This window comes from Macrotis lagotis, chromosome 5 (genome assembly GCF_037893015.1).
Source record: "Macrotis lagotis isolate mMagLag1 chromosome 5, bilby.v1.9.chrom.fasta, whole genome shotgun sequence".
Taxonomy (NCBI): domain Eukaryota; kingdom Metazoa; phylum Chordata; class Mammalia; order Peramelemorphia; family Peramelidae; genus Macrotis; species Macrotis lagotis.
Genome location: NC_133662.1, coordinates 229969423 through 229987456, shown reverse-complemented (window position 1 = coordinate 229987456; position 18034 = coordinate 229969423). Strand labels below are relative to the sequence as shown.

The 18034-nt window shown below is 40.2% G+C and overlaps 1 protein-coding gene across 4 annotated transcripts in view; it reads right to left on the bottom strand.

Annotated features, from left to right (window-relative positions):
• Positions 1-1068: 1068 nt before the first annotated feature.
• Positions 1069-18034, bottom strand: part of TUFT1 (tuftelin 1) — a 41874-nt gene continuing 24908 nt past the window's right edge. For 3 of the 4 annotated variants that reach the window (XM_074188846.1, XM_074188844.1, XM_074188845.1), the window contains 5 exons: positions 17443-17537; positions 5229-5334; positions 4373-4456; positions 3571-3671; positions 1069-2812 (listed from right to left, as the gene is read on the bottom strand). In XM_074188846.1, coding sequence (XP_074044947.1) covers positions 2749-2812; positions 3571-3671; positions 4373-4456; positions 5229-5334; positions 17443-17537 — 450 coding nt within the window. In that variant the 3' untranslated portion in view covers positions 1069-2748. Of the gene's footprint in view, positions 2813-3014; positions 3160-3570; positions 3672-4372; positions 4457-5228; positions 5335-17442; positions 17538-18034 lie in introns of all 4 variants that reach the window. The other variant, XR_012468735.1, reaches the window with a different exon arrangement.

Below are 18034 nucleotides of genomic sequence, written 5' to 3'. Positions count from 1 at the left end.
GGTTTGACATTTTGTTTCCAGCTCATTTTGCAGATGAGGAAATGTTCCTCCCACCAGAAAAGAGTATGATCTGTGAGGACATGGACTTTCATTTTTGTTAAGCACATAGTAGGCTCTTCATAAATCCTTGTCAAATCAAAAGATCCAGTTTAAAATTAAAAAGAAGCCTTTCCTTTTTATAGCAGGATAGTCTTACCTCCACCCCTTTTGTCTCCTTCTAATGGGAAGCCTCCCTGGCACCCTAGTCTGGCTCCACCCTGCTGCTGCCCAGTTAATAATTCTGAGAACAAAAGACAAGAGATACGCAGATCTGCCAGAGGAAGGAGAAACTTGGTGGGTTAGCTCTAGAAGGAGAGAGGTTCCCCAGGGCAGAGGCACTCCTGGGTGGAATCAGATGGAAGAAAAGAGAAAGGAGAAGAAAAACAATGGGAGCTCAGAAGAAGGACCAGGCTGGGGTGGCATTTCAGGTTCCTCTGGTCCAGAAAAAATGAGTGTAGATTCAGCCGTGTCCCATCCAGCCCTGCAGCCACCTGCATCCCCAGCCAGAAAGAAAGAGTAGTTGCTAATTGAGTGATGGCCAGATAACCCAAATACTCTCTGGTAGGAACAGTCAGCAGTTCTAGAGCTTTTCATTTCTGGCAAGGTCTTGGCAGTTAGTTACTCACATACCCTGCGGTGCTAGTTGGTGGCTCTATCTGTAATCACAGCACCTTCATCTCCACCAGTTCCCTTTCCCAAGCCAGGAGACATTCAGGGACTCAGTCAAGGCCTCCACCAGACAAGGTCCCCTGCCAGAATTAGGAACCTCCCCCAAACCACCCTCCTGCCCCTCCTAAACTAGGACACAGGTTGCTAAATCTGAGCCCCCCCCCCTTCCCCCTGATTCTCTGAAAGCACTCAATCAAAGGAACCACAAAGCCTTTGGGGTCGAGGCGATGCAAATCATGCAGAAGAGAAAGGTCTGTCCCTCATAAGGATTCTCCATGTGAAAGCAGGGCCTCCTTCAGAAGACTAGAGAAGGAGGAATTTTTGTTTTTTCAACCAGCAGATAAAAACCAGACCAGAATCTCAGAGACACATTAATATAATTTATTCAATTCACCATATAAAGAGTATAGGCCAAAAACACATTTTAGAGCTAAGAAGGACTCTGGAAAAAGGCTAGTTCAGGCCCTTCACTTTATAGATGAGTTAACTGAAGCATGGAGCAACTTGCCCACAGTGGCGGAGCAGGTTCTGGGCAGGACTGGGCTTAGTACCCAGGCCTCTTCTACACAGACACAGATAAAACATAAGTCTTCTTCTGCCTGAGCCAGGCAGAGCTAAATGACTTAATAAGAGCCTTGCTTTTTGCTAATATTTTTTCTACAGGACTGTACTAGTCCCCCTTGATATTTTATCTCCATCACTCGAGGCTACAAGTCAAGGACTAAGAGGAGACGGGATCATTCAGAGGCAACATTTCGAGAAAGTCCCTGAGTAGAGGGGGAAGCAGGGAGAGGGAGATTCAAAGAACCACCAAATCCTTTCTCAAAGGGTCCTACTCATGAATTGTCTGTACAATCAATATACACTTCCTTTTCTGCCTGTTCCCCCCTCCCCCCACCTGTGGTCTGAATATATAAACACACATATAATTCCTTACCTGTTCTATAAATGAGGTAAGGAGAAAGAGGGGAGGGAAACACAGGGAGAGGAGAAAGATGAAAGACATACAAAAAGCTTTTCCCAGTTTCAAGCATCTCTATAGGTTCCAGAACTTTGGTATTAAAACAACCACAAGACATAACCAAAAACACCAATAACTTAGTAAAATAAATATTGGGGGAGGCACCGCTGCTTCTCTGGGACTGATACAATCTGGTAGAAAAACTTTCCTCCAGGCAGTGGGACCAGGAAGACTGGGGTGTTTCTTGGGCTGAATTTAAATGGGGGAAAAAAATAAAAAGAAAAGAAAAACAAACAAACAAAAACATTCCAAGGGTTTCTGGGAATTGTGGTAGAAAACAAAAGCAGCAAGGGCTAGGGCATAGCTGTCAGTGTCCCTAGGGACTCCTTCCTGCTACCAATCCATTCTTTGAATGTAGATTTTTCTGTCTCATCCTCCTCCCCAGAAAAACAGGGACTTAACCAAAGGTGAGATTCATCCTCATTGAAGTCAGACAGTCCCCAAGCTTGGTAGGTATCCCACCATCTTGGGAGGAGGGCCAAGTGTTTATGGGAGACGGAGAAGTAGGGAAATGGTGTGTTGCTAGGAGCTGAGCAACACTGGAGGAAGGAGGTTCAGTCCCTCGGGATGATAGCCAGTCCAAGTGGATATTTGTTCTCCATGTGTTATGGCTGAGGTGAGCCAGGGCACCCCATCCTGGTCCTGCCATGTAATCCTGGTTTTTTTCAGGGTAGCTCATCACCCACTTTCTGAAGGAAAATCTCCTCTCTAAAGAAGATCAGCAACAATCATGGTATTATGGGGGTCACCACTGGCTCCACCGTTGTCCTGGTCTCAGCAAAGAAGGGTTTCTGTTGTGCAGCTTCCTTCAAAGGGCTCCAGGTCTCCAGAAGAAGGCCCTCTCCCTCCTCTGCCTGCCCAGCATACAGAGGAAAGGAGCCAAGAATTAGGCACACAAACAGGAGGCCCTGGGGGCAGCCAAGGAGCAGTCAAGAAGTAAAAGTCTCTGATACAACAGGGGAGGTGGGTTTTCTCTTTAGGCCAATAAAGGTGGCAAACAGTAGTGTTGGATTTGCAGCTCAGGTTTCTACCACTCTGATGAGAGGTAAGGGCTTTGGGTTTGGAGGTCTGGAGATTCTAACACTGTAAAGAAAAAACAAGATGAGAAGGCTTTAATGTCTTAGTCCTGCTCCTTAGCTACAATGTCCCCTCCTCCATTGGCTGCACCCTCCTCTACTTCTAACTCTGTATCTGGTTTACTCCCTTTATGGGTAACTAGTCCTCTTTCCAAAAAATTCTATGCTGAGTTACGCAAGTTTTTTTTAAAACCCGAATTGCCAATCACCTCTCAGAAGCTTGGTGCCCTTTAGGGAAGTAGTGAGATAGATCTAATGACTTCAAGAGACCCTCTTCAGTCCTAGGAGGCTGAAGCTGTTCTTTATATCCACACTTGTTCGTCTTCTCCCATCATCCCATATAACATCTTCAACCTTGGCCAATAAATGATATTAGGGAAGAGGAAAGGAGAGGGCAATTTAGAAGTAGAAAGGTAGAGAAGGAAGATGGAATTTGCCAGGCTGACAGAAATTAGATCAAAATTGGGTTTAAAATAGGGGATTTTAATCTTCTGTTGTATCAAGGACCCTTCTAGGGAAGCCAATATTTTTTTTTAATTCATGAAATAAATTGCATAAGATTACAAAGGAAGCCAATTAAGTAGAATGATCAAAATATTACCAAAAAAAAATTCACAGGTCCACCTTAGTCTAATGGAAAAAAATTTGTTCTATAATTGAGTCCTCTAAGTGAGATAAAGAAAAGTCTTCCATGGCCAAGACTGTTCTTTCTTCCTTCTTTCCTTTTTCCTGGCACAGACCCCATACACATGTATATATACTCACTTTCCCAAGCTGTCACTCTTGGTTCGGGTTTGGGTGCTGAAATTGCCAGGACTGATCTGCTTTTCTATCAGATGTTCCATTCGGTCATGCATCTCTAAATTCTAGAATAATCATTCCAAGGTGAGAACATACACACACACACACACACACACACACACACACACACACACACACACACACACAGGCTTTTCTTTTTGCAGTGTTCTACCAGTGTTCTACCAATTGATTAATCCTCTGTTGTCCCTTCCCCCCAAGCCCCTTTGCAGATGTTGCCACTCCTTGAGTGCAATGCCTTCTCTCCTTTCCTGTCCACCACTCCTTGTCTACCCCTTCTCCAAGTTCTCTAGTCCCATCCAACAATGAGCATCCCTTTACAATGGCATCCCTTGGCCTCTTTGATATTCTGGTCCCTGTTGGATAAACTTGTCTAGGTGGTCTTATGCATCTGTGTACATATCACATGTACATAGGTACACCTGTCCAGGTTCCCAAACTAGATGGGAAGCAACCCCAGAGCAGAATTCTCTCTGTACCACCCACTCAAGTTTTCTACAGACAGTAGTTGTTCAATAATTATTAGTTACCCAAAAGACTGTAGGGGCCCTGAAGCAAAATTAGAAATTATCCAGTAAACACAACTAAGCTTTGCAGACCAAGGCTACCATTCTCAGTAATGAAACCTGAGGATCGACTAAATGTCCCGAAGCCTCGTTTCTTGAAGCCTTCTCCACCATTAGCCTCTACATCTTCTCAGGTCCCAAGAGCCCAGACTCCCCTCCAAGGCAACTCCCATGAGTCATACCTCAGCTTCCAAATAGGCAACCTTCTCTTTGAGCTCCTGGATGGTGGTGTCCTTTGACTGAATCACGGTTTTAGAATTCTGAAGCTGTGAGGGCAAACAATGGGTGACTTAAAAAAATGAACACAGGTCAAATGACTCACTTCTGGCTGCTAGAGAAGGTATGGAAATGTGAATTTTCACCTCTTTATGAGTTTGCTTTCAGATTGTTTTTTGATACAAAAGGCATTTAAATCAGTATAATAATCTGAGATGGAGCAGAAGGCTAAATAATTCCAAACAATGTATTCTGCTTGACCTTGGAATACATACATTCTATAGTGCAGCAGATGTATCTTCCTAATTATGTTTTGCTTAGGCTCATAGAAAAATAAGTCAGTATTTGCTGAACACACACTAACAGTGTAGCGAGGGAAGGACAGCCCTGAACCACGCCAGGTGAGTGTGTTGGGGAGAATCCAGTTTAAGATTTAAAATTTACTCTAGGTCACTCACAAAGACAAAGCAATGAAAGTTTACTCCTTTCTTTCCCTGGCCTCTAGGGATCACAGAGAAAGGGGGAGACAGTTGTGGCTCATTGTCTTCCCCTCCACCCCACACTCTGTGGAAGAGTCATATGATGGAAAGACCAAGATGGGAGAAAAAAACCAAACCAGGAGAATAAAGGATCCTGGATAATTTTGGATGACCCAAGAGTTAAGGATGACTCAAAAACTTCTGGATATCAAGAAAGTTCTCCTAGTCAACCTAAGGGATTTCCCCCTGGCCAGACTGACAGGTCAAAATAATTCCACAGGTCACTGAAGGCTGGGATGTTTTTAAGAGGTGAGAGTCAGAGGTGGGCAAGGTCTGGTCTTACCTGCTCTATCATCTGCCTGACTTTGCGCTGTTGGCTCTTCAGCATGTCATCTAGGTGATGGATCTTCTCCCGAAGGTTAGACACTTCTTTCTCCAGCTGAGCAGCTCTGGAGACAGAAAGGACCAGAGAATTGAGGGGAGAGAAGCAGAGACAGGGAGAAGGGGGGGGGGGAGAGAGAGATGGAAAGAGGGAGAGAGGGGCAGAGAGGGAGGGGGAGGGAGGGAGAGAGAGAGAGAGAAGAATGAGCGCATGTGTGAGCATCCTATCTGTCCAGTTACAAAACCAGTGCAAGAGAAAAGGCAGAATTTCCAGGACTGTTAAATTCTGTTTCCCTTTGTTCTGAGGGACATTCTATTTAATATTTGTTTTTGATATCATCTCTGGGAGCTACAAAATCATAAACTTCTGGTGCTAGAATTCCAGGTCAACAGGCATCTGTTGTGCCTACTATGTGCCAACCCAGGAGCAACCCAGACAAAACAAATCATCATCTCTACTACACTTATGCAATTAAGGAAATCTAAATCTGGAAAGAAGGCTTTGACCTTCCCTTAAAGGTTTCCATCATTATATTTTTCCATTGGCTACTGTTTGGTTTTGACTTCACATGCATCAAGTTCCCACTCTCCCTCCCCACCCCTGGGGTCCCCTCTGGTAGCATTCTTTTTAGTTTCCTTTTGTGCACCCTCTTCCCCCCCATTAGATTTATAAACTCCTTGAGGGCAAGAGCTGTTTTTTTTTCTTATTTGCATTCTCAGCACATAGAACAGAGCAAGAGTTTAATAAATGTGTATGAGTCACTGCTTATTGATTATATATTAAACCAAAGGGGTTATATTTTATACTAGAGACAGTAGAAGCCAGTTAAAATTGTTGAACAGGAGAGACATGCTCAGACCCCTGCTTCAGAAAGGTAATTTTAGCAGCTTGAACTGGGGAGAACTGAGAAACAGATTCCCGAATTTTATATGGGAAGAGATCTCAGAAGCCATCCATAGCCTAAAAGAATTCTCACTATAATCCACTACCAAGTGCCCATCTAGCCTTTACTAGAACACTTCCTTGCAAGCAGGAGGAATGCACCACCTCCTCCCAAGCAGAACATTTGATCTCTGGAAAGATCCAATTATGGGAAACCCTTTACTGATATCAAACCTAAATTTGCCTTCTTGCAAATTCCCCTAGTGCTGGCCTCTAGGGCCAAGAGAACCTGTGCATCAGAGTCTTCTCTTCCACAGGTTAAAAAATCCTAGTTCCTTCAATCTATCTTCACATGAAATGAACTTCAGGTCCTTCACCATCCCACTTGTCTTCCTCGAGACACTCTTCCAAACTTCTCAATGCTCTTCTTAAAACTATGGTGCCCAGAACTAAACATATTATTCTAGATGTAACAGTCGGGTACAGGACAGAGGAAAAATGGGGAAAATCTAGCTTATTTCTGTTAGCTTTGCCTCTCAATGCACCCCAAGATCTCGTTGGCTTCCCCCTTCCCTCCCCCTCTACATTAATTTTTATTGAGTTTATTGTTTACTAACAACCCCAGATATTTTTCAGATATTTTCAAATTACTTCTGAAATAATTTTTTGAGCCCAAGTATAAGACTTTACATTTATCCCTATTGAATTTCATCTTAGAAGGTCCAGATCAGGGCTCTAGCTTAAGACCATTCTGGATCCTGACTTGCCAAGTACTATTTTCTCTGGTTTTGGATCATCCGCAAATTTTATAAAAATGCTGCCTATGTTTAGAAACTTAAGTTGCTGGACATAAAATTAACCCACATAAATCATCAGAATTTCTATATATTACTAACAAAGCAGTAATTGAGAGGCACTTTTTATAGCTAGTACTTCTGATAATGGACTCATTTTTAAAATATATAGAGAACTATGTCAAATTTATTTCCATTTTATTAATGGTCAAAGGATATGTACAGGCAGTACTTGGATAAAGAAATTAAAGTGATCTCTAAATCATTACCGATTAGAGAAATATAAATTAAAAGTACGCTGAAGTACCACCTCACACCTTTCAGATTAGCCAATATGACAAAAGAAGGAAAATGATCAATGTTGGAAAGTAGGACATTCATGCATTATTGGTAGAGTTGTGTATTGATTCAACCTTTCTAGAGAGCAATTTGCAACTAGTCCAAAGGGCAATAAAATTGTGCATAACCTTTGATCCAGCAATATGACTACTAGATCTGTATTCCAAAGAAATCATAGTAAAGGCTAAAAAACCCCTAGTACGAAAATATTTATAGCAGCTCTTTTTTGTAGTGGCAAAGGAATTGGAAATGGAGGGACACGCATCAATTAGGGAATGACTGAAAAAACTGTGGTATATAAATGTGATGCAGAACTATTTGTATTGTAAGAAATCAGGAGGGATGGGACTTCAGAAAAGCCTGGAAAACTCTACATGAATTGATGCTGAATTAAGTGAGCAGAAGCAGAAGAACATTGTACACATTAAGTGCAACATTAGGTGTTCAACTATGATGGATTTGTTCATGTCAGCAGTACATTAGTCAAAGACAATTCTAAAGGACTTATGATGGAAAATACCATTCAAACCCAGAGAAGAAACTATAGAGTCTGAATGCAGACCAAAGTTTACTCTTTTCAAATTTTAAAATTGTTTATGTTTTATGATTTTCCCCCCTCATGGTTTTTCTCTTTTTTGTTTTGATTTTTTTTACAACATGATTAATATGGAAACATGTTTAACAAGGTTATACATGTAAAACCTAAATCAGATTGCTCTCTGTTAGGGGGAAGGGAAGGCAAAGGAAGGTAGAAACATGTGAAACTCAAAACCTTACCAAAAAAGAAAAGATTCTTGGCATGCTGTTGGAAAAATTATTATTTTTCTAAAAGAAAGAGAAAAAAAAGAATGCTTGTGCCTTTATCCAGATCACTGACAAAAATCTTATACAACACAGGGATAAGTACAAATCCCTTAGGTCCTCCACTGACAGTCTCCTGCCAATGTGACATTGAACCATTAATAACCTTCAACATAGCCATTGAACCTGTAAGGAATCCACTTAATTGCATTCTCCTTTAGTCCACATCTCTCCATCTTTTTCACAAGACCACCATAAGATCTATACTTCATTAAATGCTTCATCTGGTAATTTCCTATTCTGCTAGTTTTATAACCCCATCAAAAAAAAGATGGGTCAATCTGGCAACATCAGCCCTTAGTGGAGTCTCCTACTTTTAGATATCTGCCAACCATCTTTTTCATGAAATTTTCCCAGGAATTTTAGTCACATTCAGTGTCTATCGTTTGCAAATTCTATTTTCTTCTCTTTGTGAGAACTGGGAAATCTTCCCTTCTCCATTTGAGCAATAATTCCAGTCCAAAAGTGGCTCAAAAATCATATCCACCAGTTCTTTGAGTACTGAAGGACAGTTCATTTGGGCCAGATGACTTGAATTAATCAAGGTCACTTGAGTAACAAAGTACTCATTACTTATCTTGGGCATCAACTGCCTATCAGTTATGTTTATTTTTAAAAAAATTTTGATTCATAAAAAATTTTATTAATGCAGCTGTTTTAGATTTTCACAGTGACAAAATCAATCATAATATTTTCCTTTCTTATGTTTATTTTAAAAAAATTTTGATTCATAAAAAATTTTATTAATGCAGCTGTTTTAGATTTTCACAGTGACAAAATCAATCATAATGTTTTCCTTTCTCTTGGAATCTGCTCTAATACCTGAAATTTTTAATTTCTTGATTTTTATGTATGTTAAATCTTTTTCAAAATGTTGTTTTATGGGGCGGTTAGGTGGCACAGTGACAGAGCACCAGCCCTGGAGTCAGGAGTACTTGAGTTCAAATGTGGCCTCAGACACTTAATAATTACCTAGCTGTGTGGCCTTGGGCAAGCCACTTAACCCCACTGTCAAGAAAAAACTAAAAAAAAATGTTATTTTATTTTATTTTTTCAATACATGCAAAGATAAGTTTTCAACATTCATCTTTTTTGTAAGCTTTTGAGTTCCATTTTTTTGTGTATCATCATTTTTTGGTAGAAAATGCAAAAGTAAAAGCTGGGCACATTTATTTTCTATTTTTGCTCAGATATCTATCATCCCATCCACTCCAAGCATCAGTCTTTCTTTTTCTCTGATTCTCTTCCCCAGTAGAGTTTAAAAAAAAACCCTCAAAAACCTACCCCTTTTTAATTGTCCTTGACTTCTCTTACCAAATTCATCACATTCAATAAATATGAAAAGGCATCCTATGTGCCAGATGCAAGGGATACAAACAGGAAAAGCAAGATAGTCCATGTTCTCGAGAGGTTCATACTCTGAGTTTTAACTAAGATTCAGCATTCCTGATACCTGATAATTTTTGCAAGGTCATGAAAATGCTCTTAAAAATCCCTAATCCATTCCCTATCACTTGCATTTGCATTCCATTTTATATATACATAAGGCATAAATATATATATATGTCTATGTAGAAGGGGGGAAGGGGGAAGGGGAAGGGAAAAGGATCTGAATCTTAAAGATTCAGTGTGTGTGGCATTTTCCTATACAATCACATTGGTCTCTTCAAATGACTACATTTTTCCTCCTTTGTGTCTTTAGAATTTCATTCTTGAGGACATCCCATTCTTTTCTTGGCCTGACTTCTGTAGAATATTAGTCCAATCTACTTTTCCAAAATCTGGTGTATGTATATGTATGTGTATATATATATATATATATATATATATATATATATATATATATATATATATATATATATATATATATATATCAAACCATGCCAACTTCTTCTTTTATTTCCCTGTCACAAGTAGTCACACCCCTTCAAAAAAAATTTCCCCCCATTTCTACCCTAGCAACTGGATCCTACAAGTTAGCAAGAATTAAATTCATCCCAGAATTTTCCCTTTCTGATTCCTACACTTTTTAAAGTTTGAAATTATCTTTAAGACAAATAAACCATCAGTTACCCTGCGTTTTGAGACTTTGGCAGTTGTCTGGATTATTGAAATCCCTCACCACCTCTTTATCATTCTCAAATACCATACATGAGCTCTATTTTCCATAGTATATTCTGCTGACAAAGTTACACGAATTACACCCAGCTAAGCCTTGGCCTTAGATCACTCCTACAGATATATTGCTGAATGAAGGTAGAAAAATAAATCACTCAGCTGTTCTGACTGGGTCTACTACAACTTATGTTATATAACCTATAGAACCTCAACTGGGCCCTCACTACTTTCTGGCAATCCTTCTTCTAAACCTTCCCTTATCAACTCACTATCCTGCTCTCCACAGGGAGTCTTCCAAACCTTCTCATGCCTTCTCAACTCCCCTCCACCACAGCATCCCCTCCCCAACTTTCAGATGAGAATCTTGGTTCATATTTTATTTTATTTTATTTTTATTTTTATTTTTTAGGTTTTTGCAAGGCATTGGGGTTAAGTGGCTTGCCCATGGTCATACAGCTAGGTAATTATTAAGCGTCTGAGGCCAAATTTGAACTCAGGTACTCCTGACTCCAGGGTTGGTGCTCTATCTACTGCACCACCTAATTGAGGCCATTTGCTATAAATCCCCCTTTTTTTTAATATGATACCTTCTTCCATTCTCCTCATTCACTCATTTCACATGATGAGGTGTCCTCCCTCACATCCTTTTTACAAAGGTTAACCCCATTGATCAAGTGATCCCATTCTATCCTATCTTGCCTTCAGTCACATTTAACTCTATCACTTCTTTTCAGTCTCTTCCTCTCTACTGGCTCCCTCCCTCTCCCTTACAAATAGCTCTTGTCTACTACATTATGAAAAAACCCTCACTGGACCCACTCTTGTCTTATATCCCTTCTGCTCTTAGTAGCTAAAGTTCTTGAAAAGCCCATCTATACAAAGAATTGGAAAAATAAGGGCATGTCTGCCAGTTGGGGAAAGGCTGAATAAGTTGTGTTATGCGAATGTAATGAAATACTATTGCTCTATTCTTAGATATTCTTAGACTATCACTCTCCTGATTCTCCTACTTCCTATCTGTCCGCTTCTTCTCAATCTCCTTTGTTAGATCCTCTTCCAGATCATGCTCTCCTACCATTTGTGTCCCTCAGGGCTCTGACCTGGGTCCTCTTCTCTTCTCTTCCTATACTATTTCACCTAGTGATCTCATTAATTCCCATAGATTTAAAAGCCATCTCTATGGAGATAATTCTCAAATCTATCTAGCCTGCCCCAAACTCCCAACTCCAATTGCCTTTCAGACATTTCAAAGTGGATATCCAATAGACATCTTAAATTAAACACGTCCAAAACAGAATTCATTATCTTTCCTCCTAAACCTCCCCCATCCTACCTTTTTCATTACAGTAGAGGACAACACCATCTGTCCGGTCCCTCAGGCTCACAATCTATGAGTCATTCTGAATTCCTCACTTTCTCTCACCCTCCATGTTCATTCAATCTCTTGCCAAAACCTGCTGATTTCACCTACATGACTGACAGCTCTTGAATATACCCCCCTTCTCTCTTCTGACTACCCTACTCTACTGCAAATCCTTATCACCTCACTTCTGGACAACTGCAATAGTTTCTAGGTAAGTCTGTCTACCTCAAGTCTCTCTTTACTCCAACCAATCCTCCATTCAGTCACCAAAGTGATTATCCTAAAGCACAGATCTGTGTTGTCATACTACTCAGTAAGCTCTAGTGGTTTTCCATAACCTTCCAAGATCAAATACAAAATGCTCTATATGATTGTCAAATCTCTTCATAACTTGCCCCCTCCTGCCTTTCCAATCTTCTTTCGCCTCACTCTTTGACAAGCACTCTGTGATCCGCTGACGCTGGCCTCCCGGCTGTTCCATTAATAAGATATACATTTTCTCTGGCTATTTCCCATGTCTGGAATGCTTTGCCTCTTCTATTCAAACTACTGACCTCTCTGGATTCCTTTAAGTCTCAACTAAAATCCCATCTCTTACTGGAAGCCTTTCTCAATCTCTGAATTCTAGTGCCTTCTCTCCATTATTTCCTATTATTCTGTCTATAGTTTTGTATTTATAAAAAAGTCAAATTCCATTCTCAGATATCTTCTTAATCAGCCATTCAAAATCCTAAATCAATTAGCCTTCTTCATCCCTTGCCTTCAAGAAGGAGAAAAATACCATTCAGGGGCCCTGTGGTCTTCAGTTTCTTGACCAGGATGCTTCATAATCCTGGCAATATTTTTAGATTCCTTCTGGTAAGGTCATGTGTGACCAAATGAATCACAAGAACTGGTTGTAGTCATATTTTTTTCCTTTATTTATTTCATTGGCTAAAATGAATTTGTTTAAAGAATAAATTTTTATTGGCATCTTTTAAGTCAAGCATTTTCTTAATCTTTGGAAGGTTCTCTGTTATATCTTTTATACATATATACCCTAGAAGACAGCAGATCTATTATTATCATCAGGAAAGTCAACAAATGCCTCAGTACCACTTCTTCCTCTGATCCCTCCTTCTCACCTAATAACTACTGTGGTTCTATTATATTATCACTTGGAAACTCAGTAACGGTTTCTTCCTTGGAGGATTTAGCTCCCTTCCCTTCCTCATTTTTAGATAAGGAAAGTGAGTCCTAATAACAAGTGACTTAGTAAAGATCATAAATCTAATGAATGGTTCAGCCAAGACTGGATCTAAGGCTTCTAAATTCCAGGCCAGCAGTGATTCTACTGACTTATATGATATCTTCAAAGCAGAATCCCCAAAGCTAAAATCTCCAAAAGGTCAAGTCACTTGAGAAGAATGTTTCTTGAGGCTCAAGACTGCTGCTATCTTCCTATGCCTCAAAAGCACAAATGCTAGTGATAACCCCCGCTTTTTTAATAAGGTGGGGGAATCCAATCTTATGGGTAAAACAAACTAGAGGGATACCTAAAACAAGAAATCTAAGATTCCATCTCAAATACAAGATAAAGTCTGAGGTTTAAGTTCCAAGATTTCCTCTTTACCAACCTTAATTCTCTATTCTACTCATTCTCAATTTCTTTTATCTGGGGAAAAACATGCATTTTACATGGCTAATTGTTAAAATGGTTTAATTGCATATTAATATGAATAAAAAAGCATTATTAAACACATGTGCAGAGCATTGGTTTGAAAGATAATCCCTGCCCTTAAGGAGCTTACATTCTCAAAGGGAGACTATACTGGAAGGTATACTAGTCAGGGATGGGGCACCTTGTTCCAAAAGTTACTAAGATGATGAGTAGCCTCCTAAGGGAATAAAATGATATATCCCTGCTAGAGGGTAAAGTGGATTTGATTATGGTTCCTGAACTATACTGTGGGGGGGGGGGGAGTAAAGCAGAAGATGGCTGAGTAAGGAGTGAAGTGTGACTGCAGCCTGCCTGGGATATGCCTATTAAATCTATATGTTATAGATAAGATTTTATAGCAATTACATAGTCTGGTAATATAAATGGTTTTATGTGGGTAGGCAGCTAAATGGAGCAATGGAGGGGACACTAGCTTTAGAGAAGCCTAGCAAGAGGGCCACAGTAGTTGGATTATGAGTAAAGTAAAAGACTTTGAAAGGTTAGGAAGGGCTTGAAATGCCACAGAGAGGATTTTATATTTGATCTTGGAGATAATAGGGAGCCACTGGGACTTATTGATTGGGTAAGACATGAGTAGACTCATGTTGAGTCAAGGATGATTTGGAAAGGAAAAAAAAGGAAGGAAGACCAATTAGAATACTCCTCGGAGTTATGGATAGGGTGGGTATTCTTAACCAAACCAGGGACAGAGGCAATACAAAAGATAAAATAGATAATTTTAACTAAATTATACCAAAAAACTTCTGCACAGACAAAATTAATGCACCTAGGATAAGAAGAGGGGTTGAGAGGGGGGAAAAATCTGTATCAAGTTTTTCTGATAAAGATTTAACATCCAAGATAAATATAAACACACAAACCCCAAATGCCATTCCCCAATATAGATAAGTGGTCAAAGGGCATGAACAAACATTTCTCTAAAAGTATTCTCTGTAAAGGATTCACAACCACAAGAGAGAATGTTCCAAATGCAAATCAAAACAATTCTCAGAAATATGTAAAACACGGTTGTACATGTCTAACTTTTACCAGATTGCTGCTAAGGGGAGTAGGGAGGGAAGGGAGGATGGTAAAAAAATGTGGAACTCGTAAATCTGCAAATGGATGAATGTTGTAAACTACCTTTTCAGGTAATTGGAAAAAGAAAATTAAATTTAAATTTAAAAACAAAAACAATTCTAAGGTTTCACTTCACCTGAAAATTGGCAAAGACAACAACAGATAGTCATGATTGAAACTGTAGGGGTTGTGGAAAGATAGACTTTCTGGTGCACTACCAGTAGAGCTGTGAATCAGGACTACCATTTTGGAATTATGACATTATGTAAATAAAAGGACAAAAATATCCATATTTTTAGATACTGGCACAGAGTGAAGTTAGCAGAGCCAACAAAACAATATGTACAGTAACTACAATAATGTAAATGGAAAGAACTTCCTCTTTTCTCTCTTTCTCTTCCTTTTCCCCTTCCTTTTTTCCTATTTCCCTCTTTCTTCTTTCCCTCTAAAATCCCTTATAACCAAATAATTACATATAGATTTACACAGGCTTTTTTATTTCTTCCTCTTATGCTTCTATTCCTTCAAACTTCTAAAACAGAGGGAAAAGGAAGGGGGGGAACCCAAAATAACAAGTTACTCTTTAAGTTCTGACCTACTCTGGAAACAGACTAGGTCAGGGAAAGCAGATGACAAAGGCAAAGGTCTAAAATAAAATGTTTAGATTTTCCATGGCTGACCTAAATTTAAGATCCAGGGTCATGAGGACCAGGATAGAGGTTTCAATAGAGCTCTATACCCCCTCCTAGACTGTGATTGGAATTCTAATGCACAGGCCTAAAAACATTATCGTTGAGACATCAAACTGGATCAGCGATTCATCAGATTCATCAGTGTATTTCTTTTATTGCTTATAGCGTATAGCAGAAAGAGGTCTAGGGCTCAGAGTGGTCTAATTTGGTACCATTCTGAATACTTCAACTTTTTCTGCTCCTCCCCCCCAGCTCAGACCATAAGGAAAGAAGGTAGTTCATTTATTAGTATGTATTAATTATTAATTAAATTAGAGGTAATTTAAGTATACCTTCTTCCTCATCATTGTTCCCTTCATTTGTGTATCTGCTGGGATAAAAAGGCCTTTTCTAGCTCCTTCCCATAGGAGACCCTTACTAATCCCAACTTTTTGTTCCCTCTCCTTTTTCAAATGACTTTGTACGTGTAGAGACAGAGTCCACCATGCCAACCAGACCCCATGTGCTCAGCCCCCCTCTCCCTCACTTGCTAATGTAAACTCTTCAGGAAGTTTTGGTCTTTGCATTCCCAGATATCAAGTGATTTGCCCAAGATCTCATAGCTATTAAGCTTCTGAGCCAAGATAGCAATAAAGGCTCCCTTTTCTCATTATATCTCACTGCCTTGGTGGCCACCCATCTAATCTCCCTTGGAACCTTTCCAGTGACAGGGAGTTCTGTAAATAAATCTTTCTATTTCCATTCACATTCACCCTCCACATCCCTTTAATCTTTGGCCAAACTTCTTTTCCATTTGCAAAGATCTGGTCTTGCCACTTCATTAATCAAAATCCTTCAATGGATTCAACAAATTAAACTTCAAATCCTGAAGCCTGGTATTTAAGGTCTTGCCTTTGCTCTTGTTCAGTATTTCTCTTTTGTGGGACAGCTAGGTGGTGAAATGGATAGAGTACTGGGCCTGGATTCATCTTTCTGAGTTCAAATTCTGACCTCAGACTGTTCCCTAGCTGTGTGACCCTGGGGAAGTCACTTCTCCTTGTTTGCCTCAATTTCCTCCTCTGTCAAATGAGCTGGAGAAGGAAATGTCAAACCAGTCCAGGATTTTTGCCAAGAAAACCCCAAATGGGATTATGAAGAATCAGCCATGATTGAAAAATGACTTAACAAAATTAACTGCTTTTACACATTTTTCCCAGGATACTCCCTTTAGCTATGATTGGTCTGAACTGGACTTGTATCCCACACATGACTTGCACTTTATCTGCCCTCCAACCTTTTCTTGGTAAAATCTTTTGGTTTCCAAAGGGAGTAGAACCAAGAGAACATTGTATACATTAACAACATTGTGAGTTGTTCAACCTTGATGGATACTGTTCTCAGCAGTTCAGAGAGCTAGGACAACCCTGGGAGATCTGTTGTGGACAATGCTATCCCCATCCAGAGGAAGAAAAACAAAACAAAGCAAAGAGAAACCTACAGAATCTGAATAAACACTACACATTCGCTTTTAAAATTTTCTCTTATGTTTTTCTTTCCTATGTCATGGTTTTCTTTCTTTTCCCTTAGTCCTAATTCCTCATACAGAAAATGAATAATTGGCAAACCTGTGAAACACAAATGTATATGTTCAATGTTCACCAGACTCTTAGCCATTGAGGGGAAGGGGTTGGGAAGAAAGGAAAGGAAAGAAATTATGTAACTTATAAATATGCGTATGCATGTGGATGAATGTTGAAAAACTTGTAATTGGAAAAATAAAATAAAATAAAATGCTTTCATCTTTTAAAGCCAAATGCAAATGTCACTACCTCTAGGAAGCTGCCTTTGATTCTCCCCCTTCCCCCCCAGTCAGTGATGACCTCATTCATCCTATAAACTCTTTGGGGGTGGGTCTATCATATCAAATTGTGTATCTCTTCCAGCACCTGGCAGGATAATGTTGTACTCATTAGATATTTAATATCTGTTTCATTGATGGATTTGTTCCTTCTGCACCTCTCTTCCTATACATGATTCAGGTACCATTTTGTTCTATGACTGCTAGGTCCAAGTCCTAACTAAACTTCCAGGCAGTTAATCAATAACTCAACCTTGGCTCTGAACACCCAAAGCTTTCTTAGGAGATGACTACCAACCACGCTAACCACCTCCCCACAGATGGTTGGGGCTTCCAAGTGCAATGTCTTCTCCCTAGAACGAGGCCCCACCCTGAAGAAGCATGCGGATGAGTCAGGCCAGGAAGGTGTGACATCAGCAGCAGCTCCCACCCCAAATCTGGCCATTGTGAGAGCCACAGCCTCGAAACACCCCCGCCCCAGTGGCACAGTGAGCAAGCAGGCGCCCTTACTTTTCCTGTTCTGCAAGGCAGTCAGCACTCTGGGTCCGAAGCTCTTCCAGGGCCAAGTTCCCTTCCCTGACCTTCTCCAGTAAGTTCTGTTGTTCCTATGTAGGGACAGAGGAAGGCAAAATTGGGAAGAGGGGAAGTGGTCTGCCTCTCCCCATTGGTCTGATGAGAATCCTATGATAGGGCTTTGACCAGTTGCCAAAAAGTAGCAAGCAAGCCAAGTTAGTTTTATGGGGTGCCTTCTGCTGATAGGAAGAACTCTTTCCTCCCATCCTCCTCTAGTAACTGGGCTAGGAAACCTCCCGGCCTCGCCCTTCTGCCCTCTGGGAAAGCCCAGCCCTGATGAATCCAGGAGAGACTCATCTGCCAACTTTGGTTGCCATTCCCCCATCACCAAACACCATGTACAAGATGGAAATAAAGAGGCTTCTTCAGTAACAATGGAGGCTAAAATGAGAAGAGAGAAAGAACTTCCTAACATTCAAACAAGGAAGCATCTACACTAAGGGAGGTTGTAGAATGTCCTTTCTGAAGCCCTTTAAAAAGAAGGTAGTTCTCTCTGAAGGTGTAGGGCACCAAAAGTGCCCTAAGGCAG